Below are 18061 nucleotides of genomic sequence, written 5' to 3' on the forward strand. Positions count from 1 at the left end.
AGTTGGCCGTGTTGCTGTTCCAAACCAGGGTGACCAGAGCTCCCAGCCACGTGCCGTACAACCCACAGCAGCGGCCTCCTCGGAAAGCCCTCTCTGCTCACCCACTCACTGCCTGCACGTCTATCACACTTAGGTGTTAGGCTCATTTGGGTTTAAAAGTGACAGAGGAGGGGCGCCTGGGGCGCGCAGTTAAGCATCTGCCTTTGGCTCAGGTCATGATCTCGGGGTCCTGCGATTGAGCCCTACATCAGGCTCCCTGCTCAGCGGGGAGTCTGCTGCTCCCTCTGCCCCACCCCGGCTTGTGCTCTCTCTTGCACTCTCTCTCTCTCCTAAATAAAAGTGACTGATGAGGTTTCTTTTTTAGTCCCAGAAAGCAGACAACCTCATTTAGAATTAACTAATAAGACACATTTTAATACAAAAGCAAATGACCCCTATTTTATACACTGCATTTCTTCAGAAAATCTCGAGCAAGGGATCACTTTCGATTTCCAGAATAGTTCAGCACTGCAGATGGAAACCCACTGCCCTTCCGCATGAGGCTGGCTTCCACTGGGCTGCAGAATTCAAGCTTTCTCAGATGTTAATACAGAGTCAAAAGCGGTGGATAAAACTTTGCAGATGGCTTGTGCCTGTTCCTGCGGTAAGTGAAAAACACACAGTAAGAGACTTCACCGACCTCTTCCTGAATTAGCGTGGCCAGCAAATGTATAATGATACATGTGCCCCTCTCAGCAACCCCCCTCCGCCTGCACACCAACAGCTTTGGGAGGGCTGGTCACCATGTCCCCTGGACCGCCTCCTGTGCTCCCTCTGGGAGAAGCTCCTGCAGGCAACGTGTAGGAACTGGGCCTTTGGGGACCACGGTGACAACCAGGAGGGGCTGCCCTGCCCTTGAGATACCCACACAGGTGAGTGCTAATCTGGGCCCAACTGACCGTGCAATCGACAGGTCCAGGCAGCCGGCCGACCGCCGAGCATCAGCCGGCCCGTGGCTGCCCTGTCTCCAGCCGCTGAGAACGCTGGCTGTCTCCTCTGGCTCTACCCACCCCCTATGAATGGGACCAAGCGAGGTGGCGGGAAACCTCACCAGGCTGCTGCACTGATAGACCCAGAGGCTGTACTCCTTGTTGCTGGCATCGGTGGTCTTCAAGGCCAGTAAGCTTTTTCCTGCCCCCAGGCCATCGTCGTAACATACCATGCGGATGATTAAATATAGAGCGTGCCGGTGTAAGACGTCCTGGGAGGTCAGGGAAGGAAAGCGTGACTTAGGGGCATCTTCTGAGCGGAATTGGCTGTGAGGCTCTGAGCAGAGTGTTATCTATGCATCTGGCAGAAAACAGCGGTAGAGGTTTTCTTCCCCCCAAAGGGATATTCCAGAACGGTAAGTTATGGGGCCGTTTGCCCTCAGGGTTATCCCTTCCTACTTAAGATTCCAGAAAGACAGGAGTAAGATCTGAGTTCACGGTCCTGTTCTCTGTGCCCAGCATCCAAGCTGACAGCTGCCCTGAGCCGGAACAGGCTCCTAAGCCAAAACCGCATCAGGGGCCCACAATGGGGGGTGTCTGCTCGGGGGGCCCACCATCCGGGAGAAGCACAAGGAGGCCTCTCTTCAGTCACCCTAAGAAATCGATCATTTTTTTAAGACCAGCTGCCAGGATTATTTAACAACCAACAGTTCTACAAACAAGCAGAACAAGTGGGCCCTTAGCAGCCTGACTCCCAGCCTGGAACCCACTTTTCCCCTAATAAACTCTATTACTGGGCACCTGGATGGCTCAGTGGGTTAAAGCCTCTGCCTTCGGCTCAGGTTATGATCTCAGGGTCCTGGGATCGAGCCCCACATCGGGCTCTCTGCTCAGCAGGAAGCCTGCTTCCCCCTCTCTCTCTGCCTTTCTCTCTGCTGTCAAATAAATAAAATCTTAAAAATAAATAAGTAAATAAATTCTCTTACTTACATACTGATCTGATGATGATACTTTTATACCATACTTGGAAACTCCCATGATAAATTCTTCCTCCAGAGGAACGAAAGGCAACTTTCCATCTTGCTTTAAAGTAAAAATAAATAACGTGAGCTACGTTAAAAATCCGTAAATCTGTAAATCTGATTAGTCAAGTTTAATATCTGGCCATCACAAATCCAAACCCTTTCAAGAATGCAGGTTCGCAACAGCCCAGCAAAAACTGTTCCTCAAAGAGGCAGAAAAACTGTCACCATGGTTTGGTTTGGTTTGGTTTTCATGGTCCACAGACCTGAGCAAATTTCACATCCATTTGTCTTGATGCTATCCCTAATTGAAAACGGAGATCCCTCTCACATATCCCAGCAAGGCTTAACTATTCACATTAGAAAAATAAAGGTATTTAGCTGTCAAAATACTCAAGGCTTGTGCTGACGTCAGCACAGGAAACCATCAGGAAAGAGGGCTGCAGGACCCACTCCGGAAAACCATTTTACATCTGTCCCAGTTGGCAGGCACGTCCGCTTGCCCCCGCATCCCGGGGCTGTGAGCCTGATGTACGTTACTGGGAAACAAAGCGACAGATGACAGCCCATGGCTTCCCCATCAGGTTATCCAGGTTTATCCCCTAAACCAGAACCCGCCTAACTTGCCCAGTACACAACAGAACAGAGAGACTGGGCCGTCAGTCGATGTCCGTGCTGAACTGTCTGTGTGGAACCGCCTGCCCGCGTTGAAGAAATTCTAGTAAAGCAGCCGTGTCCACATGCCCCGATTCCTGGGTCCTCACGTGGCTACGGTAACTTCCAGCCAGTGGTTTCTCACAGGACGGCTCGAGCACTCCAAGAACCAAGAGCTGGGATAACACCAACGCGAGTGTGTTAATGGAATCTTGACAGGCCCGAAGTCTACGGGCCCTGAGCAGCTCAGCAGTCCTGACGGCAGACGTCATTAGCGACCTTTTCGGTGTCATACTTCGGGGAGGGCTTGCTTGCACTCGTTGGGACGACAGATGCCAAACCAAACGCCGGGACACTGGCTGCACCCGGACCAGCAAGAGGTCTCATGGGACGCACATTCGCTGCTGCTTCCCCTCACCCGGGAGAGATCTCCTGTGCTCTCCGAGGGCACAAAGCCGCGAATTTAGTGACCCGTTCCTCCACAAGTCACCAGCCACACAGCCCGAAGAGTAACCAGCGCTCTAAGAACGGGCGAGGGAATCTTCCCCTTGTGGTGATGACCCTTTGCTTTAACAAACACCAAGACCTGCAATGGCATTTTCTGGAAACTCGGGAAGCACTTCCTGTCTTCAGCCCATCCACTCCCACACCGGCAGGGCTACAGATCTTACAGTAGCTGAGGCCCTGACTTCACACCTTGGCTTGGTCGTCGCTTTCATTCTTAATTTTCCTTCATAATCATTTCTTTTTTTTGAACTTCTTGACCGGGATATGTTTGGAAGCCCACCTCCCCTCAACTCCAGTTGCTAACGGTGCAAGGGCCCGGACACGTCACCTCCGCTAGGAGACACGTTACTGGAGGGGCAGTGGCTAGTCAGGGGGAGATCTGGAAAGGCCGGCAGAAGTTTTCAAAGACAGACCTACGGTGTATACAACCTGTCGCCGCACTCAGCTCCTCATTTAAACGAGGCAGTGAGTCCCGACTGAGTAAAATGTGCTATTTTTGAAGGAAAGAACTCTGTTCCCGCGGGACTCCCCGTCTCTAGGCACCATGTACCGCCTATGATCACAGTGCTCGGTAAGTATTTAACAGTGATAAAAGCGGTTCTCTAGAATGTTCTAAAATTCTTAAAAAAAATTTTTTTTTTTTACCTGGGCAACATCTATGTAATTGATGAGGTCTAGAGGCCCTTCAAGACTTTTTCCTTCAGAGAATTTCAGTTTCTCAATGGCACCAACATATTTTATTCGAAATTCTGCACAGGTATCTGAATTGTTGTTGCTTTGTCCTAAAGGTGAAACAAAAACCGTTAACAGTAAGACTTCAAAAGAAATATCTACATTAGAGAGCGTCCTCAGTCCCTTCACAAATAAAAAAAGAAATATCTACATTAGAGAGCGTCCTCAGTCCCTTCACAAATAAAAAACACTGTGTCATCAGAACTTGACCTTTAATGAAAACAAAAAAAAATTCTAATGCAGGATTACTTGAAGTAATAGAAAGAACTTGGAATTTAACCTCCTCCTCCGTGACTCACAATATACTAAATGTATAAAAATCTCAATAAGAGGGGCGCCTGGGTGGCTCAGTGGCCTAAAGCCTCTGCCTTCAGCTCGGGTCATGATCTCAGGGTCCTGGGATCGAGCCCCGCATTGGGCTCTCTGCTCGGCGGGGAGCCTGCTTCCCTCTCACTCTCTCTGCCTACTTGTGATCTCTCTCTGTCAAATAAATAAATAAAAATCTTTAAAAATAAATAAATAAAATCTTTAAAAAAAAGAGTAAATTAAAACAGGAGAAAAATAAAATGTCGACTAGATAATGATTGAGTACCTTCACGATACATGAGGATATTTAAGCTTTTTTTGGTTTTTTGTCCCTCTTTACTATGTTCACTGTTAACTTGTTTTCCTGACTCAGCAAACCTGGTCTACATGATAATAACGGGTTTTTTCCTGCAGAATAATGCCAGACAGGAAGTCCCTTCACACGAACAGATGTTAGGGTACATGACACAGGCAACAGGCTGAAGAACTGTGTGCTAGAAAATCGAGCCAGGGCCAACACGGCCACCACGTGTCCCCGTATCTGCCACGTTAAGGCGATACTGTATGGTTACTTCTAGGTTGAGCTTATGGTTAAAAAAAAAAAAAGATGCCCACATTTTTAATATTTTTAAGGCATCTAGACCTGACGCTACTGTGCTCTCTTGTACGTGATACGGTTCCTATGTTCATCCCACCCTCTGCTGTCCCCACTTTCCAGATTATCGAGTCTAGGATTCTAAAGGGAAAAGTGGAAAGACACTTTCTTGTAGACAAGAAAAGGAATATTCTTTTTGTATTTCCAATTAGATGCTAGCTGTTCTCTGGCCTGGGTTAGAAGCCCCCTTTTGATCTGTAAGGAGCCACTAATCTCAAGGGGCTGCCCACACGTTTGCAAGGGTCCGTGACAGGGGCTGCCCTAATGACCGTGAGCTCCCGCGGGCCCCCAGCAGCTGGGTCTCTGGGGAAGCAGCTCCTCCTCCCTTTCAGTCCACAAGAGGCTCCCCACGTACCTCACAAGGCACGCAATTCCGGTAGAACTCACACGCTGCCACCCCATATCCTACAAAGCTGGTCTGAAACCTCTGAACTGTCACCACGACGTCGGCCACACGTTTGTGCTCTGGGCGCCGTGAAGAGCCAATCGCCCCCGTGCGGCAAGCGGCCAACCCCCTCCCGCCAACCCATGTCCCACCAGATCCTGGGCCATTTCTAAACTCTCGCCCGACACCGCAGAGACCAAGAAACCTCAAGTGCGCGAGGATTCACCGCACCGCTCGGTGAAAGGATGTGAGCCTCGCAGAGCCGTCCCAGCTTCTCCGCACCTGAGCTCTTGGTCGAGTCCGTGTCGAGGCTGGCCACGGTGCTGGATCGGGAGAGCCCCCCGAGGCTGGAGTCCACGGACTGAGAGGCAGCAGACACACACAAAGGCAAACAGAATTAGAAACCGTCTTCTCGAGAGTTCTCTGCCAAACATTCACATTATTCATCGGGGACAGCTGCATCGACGTCGACAAAAGCGGGGCAGACTGACGGACCGGGGCAGATCTTTCTAAAGACGAATTCGACAGCAAACTTCAAAACCCACGTAGCCCCACCTGCCCTCGCCAGAAGACAACATCAGGTAGCTGCGGTGTGGACACTCCCGGCATGAGCAAAGCCATTACTCTGCCTCCTCGTGAGGCCCCTGGTATTTGGGTCGGGTGTGAAAATCTACACCTTGCTTCCACGTGATGCCCACAAGGAACCCCGTGTGGCATGCAGGCGGCGAGTATGACTCTACACGATAAAACGAGCAGAGCTAGCCAGCGGGTGAACGATTTACCCGAGGTTACATCAGGGAACTCGCCCAGCCCCCCTCAAGGTCTCCTGCTCCCCACCCATGTGCCTCCGTCATCGGTCCCATGGGTACCTGGCCTGCTCGGTCACGCGCAGGCCTCCTGGCAGATGGAGCACAATTACAGGGTGAGATGCAAAGGAAAACCAACACGGTTGTTAAGCGAAACACGGAGACTCATACGTGCTGGCGCAGCTTCTACAGAACTGTGCTCTGGGTAGACTTTGTTTCTTTAGAAACAACATCCTGTGAAAACTTTTGATTTCACAGTCGCTCACTTCTTTGCACCGCAAGTCAAAATTAGATATTAGAAGAGCAATATACTCAGATTTTCCCATGTTCATGAAGCGCATCGAGGTGAACGCGAAATGCGTCAGGTCTTATAAATATGTCTTTTCCCTTTTACGGTAACTGCCCTTCTTGGAGTAAAACGTAGAGTGAGAAGAGAGCTGCGGCACAGAGACGACATCCCCCACGCGTTACATGTGCGACCGAACACTGGAAACAGCGCACATCGCCGGGGGAGAGGGGAGGGAACCGGAACTAAGATGCTGTTACAACCTGATGCGGACTTCCGGGGTGAGCTCACCCCGCGGACTGAGTAACAGAGTGAGCTTCTGTGTTCGGAACTACTCGCCCATGCTGGAAACCACCAGTCCAGCGAACCTCTCTCTGCTCGAGCACAGCGGGAAGGGAGAAACCGGTCTGCTGTTCCCATGTCCAGAACAGACAGCAAGGAAAGCTTACATCAACCTAAAGCACAAACCCAACCGTCACAACTTGGCTTGGAGGCCACACGGGGGTCACCACCATCTTCGGGGGAAAGTCCTCCCTTGCAAGGGGCCCCTTCTGCCCCTCTCCAGCCCCAACGACCACATCGGAGCACCCAGGGCTTGGATCTACCCTCTCAAGCCACCAGCAAATTCTCCTGGGAATCCGAAAATCTACTCCGCCGACAGCGAGCCATCGAGTCTCCCTTCATCCCTTCTCTGGTCTGGAGAACAGGAAGTGGGCCTGACCAGTTTCCCAGGCCGAGGGCCTCGCGCCAGGGCTACAAAACCAACAGCAGGGAGGGCCTTAACTACCTTCAGTGAAAAACCCTTCAAGAAAACTCCGTCTTCCCACTCGAAGGCAGGATTCCTAAGGTGTCAAGTTTCTGTGGTTCTGGCTAGGAGCATCTCTGCTCAGTCAAAGTCCCGAGTGGCGGTCATGTGTGTCTCCACTCCCTGTGGTGTGGCCACTGGTACCCAGGGTGGTGCCCACGGGCTCCTCCTCGGCCTCACGGCATCCTGGCACTCGCATGCTCTCAGGGTGGAAACTGAGAACCACGGACCGTCTCGACGTCCCTTCCCGACGGTCCCTTCGCAGTCACAGACCCCATTTCTTTAGTCCTAAACATGGCATTTGCCTCACGATCCAACTCGCTCGCTATTAAGTAAACAGAATCTAGTTGTGCGCACACACCCCACACCCCGGAATTCAAGAGCTCTGGCCTGCAGTTTCGATCATGCAGAACGTTCAAAACTCAGCGTTTCGGTGAGACCATTCATACACCCTGTGCCATCCGGGTTCGTGAATTTAATCACCTCGGGAACTCTCCAGAACAAAAGAAAATTAAATTAAGCACAGACTGAGTCTCTAGTGCCAAAAATGAATGTCAAAACGCACCTAGTCCGAGGTGGTTAGGATGCTTTGTGCAGAATCAGTCACGAGAACCCAAAGGCTCACTGCGTTATGATTCCGGGCCTGGTTTCGCCCCCTACCTTGCTCTTCGTACTGATTTCACTGCTCTGGGAACTGCTGCTACTGTGCCGCTTCTTGCCTTTCCGGAACATTTTCCTCCACAGCTGGGTCCCAACGAGCTCCCCTATTTCCGGAACATTTTCCACCACAGCTGGGTCCCAACCAGCTCCCCTAGAAGAACGAACGGTGGTTAGTCAGAGCAAGAAAACCAACTTGAGGCCACTTCATGCACAACAGGAATAAAAATCACCAACTCCTTCCCCGGCCATGGTGTCTTCCTCCTACCGGATACAGAAATCTTTTCCTCTGACCATCAAATTTGGATGCTATTGGTTCATTCTTTCTTTCCTTTTAGATTTCAAAAATCTAACCCAATGCACCAAAAGGACAGCAACCTTCCTGTCGTACTTGGGGCTGTGAAAGGCGTTGCTCTCGGAAGTGACAGACACACTCGGAACACTCAAGCGCCTTTCTTCTCTTTAATCAACTCAAGAATGAGCAAAAAAGGCGCCACACTCATTGACCAACTGAGATCCTGACACTGCGCTGCTCTCTCGGGCTGGTGTCCTGTGAATCGTAGCGCTTAGCACAGAGGACATGGCTGCCTCTCAGAAATGGGCATTTTTCTCGATGTCCTGAGCGACCTTTAAGTAAAAGTTGACACAAAAATGTTCCCAGGTGCCACCTCTCTCCCACAAGGCCAGGGAAGGAGGCGACCTTAAGTTGTCCAGAGTCAGTCTTACACGTATCCCTTGCTAAGTCATTGTTAATGCCCTGGACACAAAATTTATCCTTGCGCATTTCACAGGAGCGCATCGATTATACTTGAAAAATTACTGACTAACCTGCATAACAGTTCATGGTTCAAATGCTTCCAAAGACATTGTGTCACTTTTATCCCCACGACAACCTGGTGACACATTCAAGTTCCAGATGTTTTTCTTTTTTTTAAGGCTTTCCTTCATCTATGATGCTGGGGGCTCCCAGCCGCTAGCCTCAGCGGGCCTACAGACAGGAGGTTATAACCTGCGTTTTATAGATGAGGGACCTGTCACCCATTTTTCAGGAGGCGTCATGAGGAAGATAACCTCACAAATTTTTACCGAAGATCGGATCCTACAGAGCGAACGAGGGAATCTGCTTACAGCAGAAGGAATACTACTTTAGTGTCCTCAAAGCTCCCACAGCTGGCAGTGCGCACGGAAAAACTCCTCTCATTCTGGCACGGTCAATTCTTTTCAGGGAAACGGGGTACCTGATGAAGGAAAAAGAATGAGTCAATCATGGGGCAGTCGCTGAGTGTCCCTGATCCCATCAGAAGTTTTTCCCACTCTATCTGGAAACCCCATTCTCAGTCCACTCAGCAGGGACTGACCTTAGGCCACTTGCGTAAGACTGACCCCCCCAAGCCCAAGCTTCTTCTTTTTCCTTAGCTCCATCACACAACTTATTTCTAGGTTTTTGCTTGATTTGTGAAGTAGCAAGAAAATCTGATTTGTTCACTCATTCCTAAGGACCTAGTGAGCATCTCTTAGGTGCTGGGGGAGATAACGCCCCTGACCTGACCTGAGGGAGCCCATTCTCAGAGGGATGAGACAACCCAACAAGAAAACCAAACACTTGGCTAGAAACAACCAATACAAGGAAAGCAAAAGCGAGTTCAGGAGAAGCAAGTTTAGGATTTGCAACTGATGCAAGGAAGGGTGAGCATTTTAGGCAGAAAAAGATGCTCTGAAGAAGTGAACAGTAAGGAGACCTGAAGAAGGAAGGGAGGGTGGCCACATAAGTGCGGAGGAAAAGCATTCTGGCAGGGAGTAGGGCAAGTGCAAAGGTCCTGAGGGCACACGCCAGCTGCAAGGAACAGGGACAGGCCAATGTGGCTTTCGCTGGAGCAGGAAGGAAGGAGAGGGACAGAGCCACAGGAGGGCAAGGTCCACAGGAGGCCTTGGAAACCACAACAAAAGTCTGGGGTTTCTTTTGCGTTTGACAGAAAGGTACTGTTAAAAAGCAGTCAAGTGATAGGGTGAGACTTCTGTTTTAGGAAGATGATGAGCTGTAGGTAGAGAACTAGCTGCAAATACAAGCAAAAAGAGGGAGATGAATTATCAGGCTATACTGGGGATCGCTTGCTGCCATCGATCACCTAGCCTTCAAGGGACACTTTTCAGACAGGACGAGATGGCAAGAGAGCCTTATTCCGAGATCTGCACAAAGTGGGTTAACCTAGCAGCATAAAGTGACATGTTAGCAGTCTCTGATTGGTCAAAATCTTGGAATTATTATACTTAAGGACATTATATCTTAAGTGTAAGTTTCAATATATGTATGTTTCAATATATATGTTTCAATATATGTAATAATCTTAAATGCGATTTTAAAATAAAATTTGATTCTATTGCTAGTGAAATCCTGAAGCATCCCTTTAAGTCCCCAGAATACTAGAATCCTTTGAAAATCACCCCACTGGTATTATCATGTCTTTGCAAGTCCTTAAGACTTTCCATCACCAGTCTAGGAGCTGAGGAAGGAAAAGGCATTTTATTAAAGTCTTTGAGATCTGCTGCTATTTTGATGCATGTTCTTAAGCAAATCATTCTTGTCTCTAAATTATTCATGCATGAAAATGAGGCCAAAGATACTGATTGTCACTTGGATGTTCCAAACTTGTCAAATGCAAAAATGCCTGAAGCCAACCCTTCATCTCCCCTTCCATATCTGTTCCACCTCTCCTCTCTCCCTTTCAGGAAATTCTAGCATTTCTGGTAGAAGCCAGGAAATCACCAACTGCGCAAAGTCCTCCAGGCCCCACATCGAATAAAATACTAAGATCCACTGACTCTACCACCTGAACAGTTTGCTCATCCACGCCTCTAACAAGCCATTGCCATCACATCACCAGACCACTGCTGTGTAGGAAACCTTTTTCATCAGCTGATGATAGCGGTGGCTGGATCCTGAACCCGTAACAACGCACAGATACACAGTTTGTCGTGCCATTTAAGGAATTCATGTCCCAACGGGGCTCCCTGCCACTTTAAATCCACCACCAAGCTCCAGCTAAAATGATTTCTTTCAAACTCAAATCTGATGCCCTTAACGTGCTTAAAATCTTTCGCTGGCTCATCAACCTTAGAGACCAAAGTCAAGGCACCCTGCCAGGACCGACAAGGTCCTGCATGACGGGGTTCCTATCTACCTCCCTAGTTTCATCTTCCATAACCAGCTTCAAACCTTACTCTCTAAGGAATGTAATGCGCTTCCAGGTTCTGAGCGCGCACTCTGCTCTGTTTCCACGCTTTGCAACTGCCATCCCGACTGCTGGGACGGAATGCCCTTGCACCTTTTATCCCTTCAGCTACTTACTCACTTTTCAAGACTCAGTTCAGGCTGCTTCTTAACTAGAAAGCTTTGGCTGGACCTCCAGGCTGGGCTAAGGGACTGGTACTCCACACCTGGAGCATATACCCGGGTCCTAGCATTAGCCTGCTGTTGCCTTAGAACTACCTTAGAACCATCTCATTGTGAGCTCTCAAAGATGGGGGCGAGGTAATTCACCTCTGTGACCCCAATGCCTGGCACAGACTGACAGAGGACATGCTTCGCGACCTGAAGAACCTTCTGGGAAGATGACATCCAAAGAACTTCCCGTCTTGAACACCTACCCTGGGCCGCCCAGTGCGGGGTACCCCACATACCTGTGACCCTCACTGAAGACCAGCAAGGGTGCAGTGGCACAGCCCCTTTCAAACGAAGAAGGAAAACTCCGCGGGACTTGGCCAAGGTCGCCAGGCTACTCATGGATGGGGCCAAGTTCGGCACCTGGAGAGACCTCATCCTGCTTCCCACCTAGTCCGCACTGTTCTGTGGTGCCTGCCCCGTGCAGGTGCGCACGGTGACAGCAAACAAGACCCACTCCGCCCGGGCCCTTCGCGGTGAGGGAAGGGGGGAGGGGTGGAGGGTGCAGAAACCAACAGGCGCCCCCACGAAAAGGCAGTGCTCCTCACAGGGCACAGCCTGACTCGGGAAACAGCCCCGCGGAAGCTCCCACTCCCGCCGCCGAGTCCCACAGGGCAGAACCACACACGACACCTGTCGTCGCAGGAGCTGGCCGCCCACCCCAGACAGGAACCGCGCACCGGGGGCACCGCATCCTCCCGCAGGCCCGCGCCGCACCGCCTCCAGGCCAGGGTCCCCGACCCCGGGAAGGCGGGTCCCGGGGGAGACCGCGGCCCCCGCGGCCCCACCCATCCGCCCCACAGCGGGCCTCCCCGCCCGCGCTGCCTTCGGGGCCTGCGTTCCCGGCCAGGCTCAGCCCCGGTTCGGCCAGGGCCCGGCTCTCACCTCACAGCCGCCGGCGCGCCGCCGGGGCCGCCTGTGGTCCGGGTCAGACACCCACCGCCTGGGGAACCAACGCTGGGGCAGCCGCTCCAGTTCTAATTCCAGCGCCAGCTTTTCCGGCGCCCCGGGCCCCGCCCGCCGAGCCCCGCCTCCGAGACATCGCGCAGGCGCGGTCTGAGCCCGCCACAGTTCTCCGGGCTCCGCTGGGGGAGGAACCTCGCGCCCTAGCGTCGGCGACCGGAAGTCGAGGGGAGGGGCCTAGTGTCGCGGGCGCCGGAGTGCCGGAAGCTGTGCCCTTGGTAGATGGGGTTTTTCTACCATTGGTTCCCCGTGGCTCTGCTTTCTATTTAAGAAGACTCCTGCCACCTGTTCCTCAGCCCCAGAGTTCCGAAATGTCTGCGATTCCTGCTGAGGAAAGTGACCAGCTGCTGATCCGACCCCTGTAAGGGCCCAGCGAGAGAGGGAACGAAGCCACGGGCTGTGAGAGGCGAGGCGGGGTGGCCGGGTGGTTGGCCTTCTCGGTCGCCCCCCTCGCCGGCAGGCCTCTGGAGCCGGCCCCTTAGTCCGCAGTTGCCGGCCAGGCCTCTCAGGGGTTGGAGAGCGGTGGAATGGGACTTGGTTTTATTCTTCGATCTCGGGAGAAGATGTTATGGGGGCGGGAAAAATTGTCGGGGCCCCTGGGCGCTGCAGAGTGGCAAGCCTGGGAAGGCGCTGATGCTGATGGCGGCAGGATGAGAGGAGGACCTGGGTTAGGCCGTGGCGGTGTAAGATCTAAATCTGTTCCGTATTTCCTCCAGGACTTGACATTGGCCAAGCAGGATGTGAAAGAGGGAATCAGTTAGCTGTGAGTTTTGACGTTCTGACTTAAGGCCCTAGCAGAATAAGAAAGACAAGGAGAGGGAAAGAGCAGAGATGTTAAGGATAAAAACTCAGCTCTTGGTTGTCCGTGAGAAGGCTCGTCTTTCGGTGGCGATGGCCTTCTGCCCGGGAAACACTTTTTGCAGATCCGGAATGCGGCTGAGAGAGGGAAACAGCTGTGGAGAACCTTTCCTGGTAGACAAGCAATTTGAGTTCACAGACATATAATTAGATACAAGTTAGCCTCTCATTCACTTGTGCATTTTTCAGAAGGTAGACGTGTCTGCTCATCCATTTGTAAAGACTAGTTGAGCACCTCCTGGGAACATACCGCAAGTTTCCCACTGCCTAGTTCACACCTGCCCTCTCTTCCTGTGTTCAGCAGACACTGAGCAAGTGTCCAGCACCGCCCTAAGCACTGGAGATGCGAATAAGACAGCGCCGAGTTAACGGAATTCACCCTTTCAGAAAGAATTGCAGTGCAAAGTGAAAAGTTCCGGAGGGACAGTTTGGAATAATAGGAGACCCTTACTTTGGGATCAGACTTGGAATTCAGTCCCTACTCTCTCACTTGCTAGGACAGCAACTTCCCCAAGCCTATTTTTCTCACGTGAAATTAATATGGCTTCAGTTATTGTGAGGATCATAGTAGGTGCTCAATAAATGGTGTATTCTGAGTGTATGTACAGATCGGCATGCACTGAGTGCCGGGAGAGTTATGGAAAGGGGATTTCTAACAAGTTGAGAAGGCTAGTTCCTGCATCCTGGAAAACACAGTGCCTGACCTGAGCCTTAAAGAACAAGTAGGGACTGAAGACAGGTCAAGTGCAGGGCAAGGATGTTCCAGGCAGCAGAAGCGGCACAGGTGAAAATGAGGGTGGTCACAGTTTGTGGCTGGTTTCCTTGTGTTCTGTGGCTGAAAAATTAGCAGATGAGGTAGGAGAGGCTGTCAGGGACCAGCTTGTATATATACTAAGGAGTCTGGGCATTCACCATGTCCGTTCTAGGGAGCCAATGAGGGTTTAAGCATCGAAGGGACATAGTAGGAACTGTGCTTAGGAAGATCACCGCTCTCAGCAGTGTAGCAGATGACGAGGATTGGGTTTGGTGGTGGAAATCCAGGAGGACGTATTGAAATTGATTTGCCTATCCTGGACATTTCCCTTAAATGAGATTATATACTATGTAACCTTTTATGACCGGCTTCAGCTTCTCCCACTTAGCGTAATGTTTCCAAGGTTTATAATTTGGGAGTTTAGTCAGTATTTCTTGAGATTTCTTCCATATCAGGTGCTGCCGCTGCCGCTGAATAGTAGTTAACAGCATAGACGATGTCTCTGCTCATACGGCGTCTTCATTTTCATAGTGAGGAAGAAACCATAAATCTGTAGATAGAGTAACTTCATGTGCTTGTGTTATGATAGAGTTGTGCGAAGGGCAAACGAGAGAAGGTAGTCAAGAGGAGGCTCAGAAGGTGACATTTGGACTGAGACCCAAATAAAACAAAGGAGCCAATCATGTCAATATCTGAGGGATATTCCGGGGGGGAAGCAAGTTCAAGGGACTTGAGGTGAAAACTAGTTTGGCACATTTGAATATAAGGTGCCTGTGTGATAGCCCAAGAGAAAGAGCTAAATGCCAGGTGTATTTCAGAGGTCTGGAATTCAGAAATCTATCTGGGCTATAGATAAGGACTTGGAAGTCGTCAGCATGTCAAAAACCCAAGACCGAAGATCACAAAGCCTGAGAAGTGGGCCACGGAGAGCCCCTCGCAGTACTAACATTTGAAGTGTGGGCAGGGGCATCTGGGTATGAAGGAAACTCCGGAGGAAAACCAGGGTCACAGACGAGAGCACGACTCAGAAATGTCAAGGGAGAAGCGCTCAAAAGAGGGATGATGGCAAGGGGTGACGGGCTGCTCAGAGAACAAGGGAGGGGCGGGAAAGGCTATTTGCACTTGGCAACAAAGAGACAAGTTGCAAGTACAGATCCAAAAGAGTGGTTAGTCAAAGCCAGCTTGCAGGGAGCTGAGGGACCGGAGGTGAGGAACCAGCAGCCAGAACGAACACAGCTCTTAGGGGGCTGGGGAACGGAATTACGGGACTAAAGGAAATCAGAGTGGAAGGATTTTAGTTTTCGGGCGAGAACACAGTAGCACGTGTCCGTTGTGAGGCGAAAGCAAATGGGAGGGGCAGAGTTGGTGAAGCAGCGGTGTCCGGGGCCTCAGGAGGACGGAGTGTGTAGAATGGAGACCGTGGTGGCAAGGTGGGCCTCGGGGCCTGGGACAGTAAGCGAGCTCTGCTGTATCGCTCCGGGGAAAATGGAGGGAGACACAGTGCTGGTGGGTTGGTAAGTGAAGTCGAGGAAGCAGACAAAGACGAGTTGTATGTATTTTTTTGATGCACAGAAGGCCCTTGCCTCGAGTGAAGAAGATAGAATGGAGAATGGGGACAAAGTTTGAAATAGTTGCTATGGAAACCAGAAGAGGAAACTGACCTAGGGACGCTTACGAGGTTGCCTCTGGGGCCAGTGAGAGCGCGAGGCCAGGGATTCATGGTAGCACCACGGGGGGTTGATTTTCTGGATCAGCATCGCGCCCCACGCTAGGATCTCCGCTTGGGGAGCCACCTCGTGTGTGTCTCCCAGGAAGTGGACCAGGTTCCTTGAGATCATGGCATTTCCATGCGCTGGGCACCATGGTGTTGAATGAGTGAGTGAAATGTTACCTAGATGGGTGGGGAAAGACATCAGAGAAGGTGAGGGGCTGGAAAAACAGGTGAGGTTGAACTTCAAGTGCATCTTGTAATAACTGGAATTTAAGGCTGTTGTACACGTTTAAGAAGAAAGGAAAATTGTCGAAGCACTTGGCATCCAGTATCTTGAAATAAGCCCGAACGCAAAGGGACTGAGATGCATGGCTACGAATAAAATGTCTATTTAAATTTAAGCTATAATGTAAAATGTAAATACATATTATGCTCTTAAAAGCAATGAAAGAATTACGAAGTGCTTATAGGTTCACATTTAAGTGCTAATCATAGAAGAAGGAGCCCATCATCTGTGTAACTGCCAGATTTCTGTTACATCGTGATTTAACCTTAACCTTCAGAAGACTGAACTTAACCTTGGGCTTCTTGTATCTGTACCATCTTCTCTCACCATCTTAGCAGCTGCAAAATCCCTCAATTCCCAAGGGTCACTTTCCATCTTTTCCCATTTAGACACTGTTCTTCCCTGTCTTTGTGTAAGTTCCTCAAACTCTTAGCTGCCTCAGATAAGTGCTGTCATCAAATGGGGCATAATTTACATTGTAAAAATGTTTGGATTTATTGGGCTTGATTTTCATTGTTTTTAATCATCTTTTCTTCTCCCCTTGAATGTTTGCAGTGGAGCTGGGCAGGAAGTAGGAAGATCATGTATTATCCTGGAGTTCAAAGGAAGAAAAATAATGGTAATTATTTTGTAGTCGGGATAATGGTACGGCTCTTTCTGGTTGGGGGTTCGATCTTTTCCAGCACTGTAGTTCTCTGTTTAGCTCCCAGAAAAATGTCACAGTTGGTATATGTAGTTTGTGCTGTGTAACATGAATGTGACTAAGTAATATACACTTCAACTTAGTAATTTGACACAGCATTAAACTGAGAAGAATGTGGTCTAAGATTCCAAAATTATCAACCAGGTCTCCTGAACTATTGCTTCTTCGAGGTCCCTCTTCTACTCTTGGAGGGTCGAGCCAACCTATCTGCCCTCCCAGGTCCCTCCACCCCCAGTGGAAGAGCGCCAAGGAACTGGGTGTCCACACCCACACGGAGCTCCAGCTACCCCCACACAGCCTGGAGTGACAGAGCCCTGGTTCGGCAGCTTAGATACCTAAGTTTGCACCAGGACCCCTGACCTTGGGCAAGGCAGTCTGGCCCTAAGCCCATTTCCTTCCCTGAAAGACAGAGGGATTAGAAGAGTTGATGACATAGTCCTCGCTAGATAGGTACTTCCGTGGCTCGTCGCATTCCCGTGGTCCCACCTCTGTGCTTCTCCAAATCATTCCAGAACAGGCAGGTGTCAGGTATCGTCGGGTTTTTAGTCATTTGTTGCATTACTGTGCTAGTAATGTCCCCAGAACGAACAGGTAAGTTATGAGTTGCTGACTTTAAGAATTCCTTCCCCAATGCCTTAAAATACTTCAGTTGCCCTCTTCTGGTAAGTTTCCCATTTCTGATTACTGCCTTCTTACTAGAGCCAGAGCTGGGAGTAGTGAGTCCGTAAACTTAAAATGCTCACCGTCTTCTGACACCAAAGTTTTTGAACAGGAGTTCACGCATTATTAGAGCGACCACAAAAACTAGCTGAAAAGAAGGTGTCTTTTATCTTGTATCCCGTGGCTTAAATGTGAGCTGTATTTTCTCTTTGTTTTGGAAATTGAGAATTGTTAATGGCATATTTGAAATGTTTAGTAAAAATTGCATTGCGGATGTTACTGTATACGTCCCTCTTGATTATTGTGTTGACGGATTGTTATAAATACTAGCTATTAAGTAAGTGTTAATAAAACGTGTAGGGGATTGTGATCCTTTTCTCTGCTCTTTCAGCTGGACTGCGGAATCCACCCAGGCCTAGAAGGAATGGACGCTCTTCCTTATATCGATTTAATTGACCCAGCTGAGATAGATCTCCTGTTAATTAGTCAGTAAGTTATTTTATTTATTTCTTTATTTTCTTTATTAACGACACTGTTTCTCAAGAACTGTTACTATAAAGGTCATTATCAGATTTTAAGATTCTGGTGTTTTACTTTTTAAGACTTTATTTATTTGACAAGAGAGCGAGCACAAGCAGGGGGAACAGCCTGCAGAGGGAGGGGGCGAAGCAGGCTTCCCCGCTGAGCAGGAAGCCCCGTGCAGGGCTCGATCCCAGGACCCTGGGATCGTGACCCACGCCGAAAGCAGACGCTTAACTGACTGAACCACTCAGGCGCCCGATTCTGGTGTTTTAGAAGAGTGTTTTCTGGGACATCTGGCAGGCCCAGTCAGCAGAGCATGTGGCTGTTGATCTCGGGGTCATGAGTTTGAGTCCCACGCTGAGGGTAGAGTTTACTTAATTAC

General features: G+C 50.0%; 2 protein-coding genes across 6 annotated transcripts in view; one reads left to right on the top strand and one right to left on the bottom strand.

Moving 5' to 3' along the window:
* Positions 1-386: 386 nt before the first annotated feature.
* ITGB1BP1 (integrin subunit beta 1 binding protein 1) lies at positions 387-12252 on the bottom strand. Of its 5 annotated transcripts, none has more exons than XM_045979601.1 (8): positions 12108-12252; positions 8912-9021; positions 7787-7937; positions 5512-5590; positions 3797-3933; positions 1959-2051; positions 1091-1240; positions 387-638 (listed from the first exon to the last, which is right to left on the bottom strand). In XM_045979601.1, exons 3-8 carry the CDS (start codon positions 7856-7858, stop codon positions 567-569), a joined length of 603 nt encoding a protein of 200 aa, XP_045835557.1. In that variant the 5' UTR covers positions 7859-7937; positions 8912-9021; positions 12108-12252; the 3' UTR covers positions 387-566. The 5 variants fall into 5 exon arrangements, with proteins under 5 accessions (XP_045835557.1, XP_045835556.1, XP_045835559.1 ...); XM_045979600.1 differs by having other exon boundaries at positions 8870-9021; XM_045979603.1 differs by lacking the exon at positions 12108-12252 and adding an exon at positions 11856-12034.
* Positions 12253-12373: 121 nt separating this feature from the next.
* CPSF3 (cleavage and polyadenylation specific factor 3) overlaps positions 12374-18061 on the top strand; it is a 43806-nt gene continuing 38118 nt past the window's right edge. The window contains exons 1-3 of the mRNA XM_045979591.1: positions 12374-12546; positions 16350-16413; positions 17549-17646. Of these exons, the coding sequence (XP_045835547.1) occupies positions 12497-12546; positions 16350-16413; positions 17549-17646 (212 nt within the window). The 5' untranslated portion in view covers positions 12374-12496. The remainder of the gene's footprint in view (positions 12547-16349; positions 16414-17548; positions 17647-18061) is intronic.

Source organism: Meles meles, chromosome 15 (genome assembly GCF_922984935.1).
Source record: "Meles meles chromosome 15, mMelMel3.1 paternal haplotype, whole genome shotgun sequence".
NCBI lineage: Eukaryota > Metazoa > Chordata > Mammalia > Carnivora > Mustelidae > Meles > Meles meles.

Coding starts and splice junctions, on each gene's coding strand:
- ITGB1BP1 (XM_045979601.1), bottom strand. CDS start 7,858: ATGTTCCGGAAAGGCAAGAAGCGGCACAGTAGCAGCAGTTCCCAGAGC. Junction 3,934..5,511: donor GGACTCGACCAAGAGCTCAG/GTGCGGAGAAGC, acceptor TTTCACCTTTAG/GACAAAGCAACAACAATTCA. Junction 639..1,090: donor TCTATCAGTGCAGCAGCCTG/GTGAGGTTTCCC, acceptor CACTTACCGCAG/GAACAGGCACAAGCCATCTG.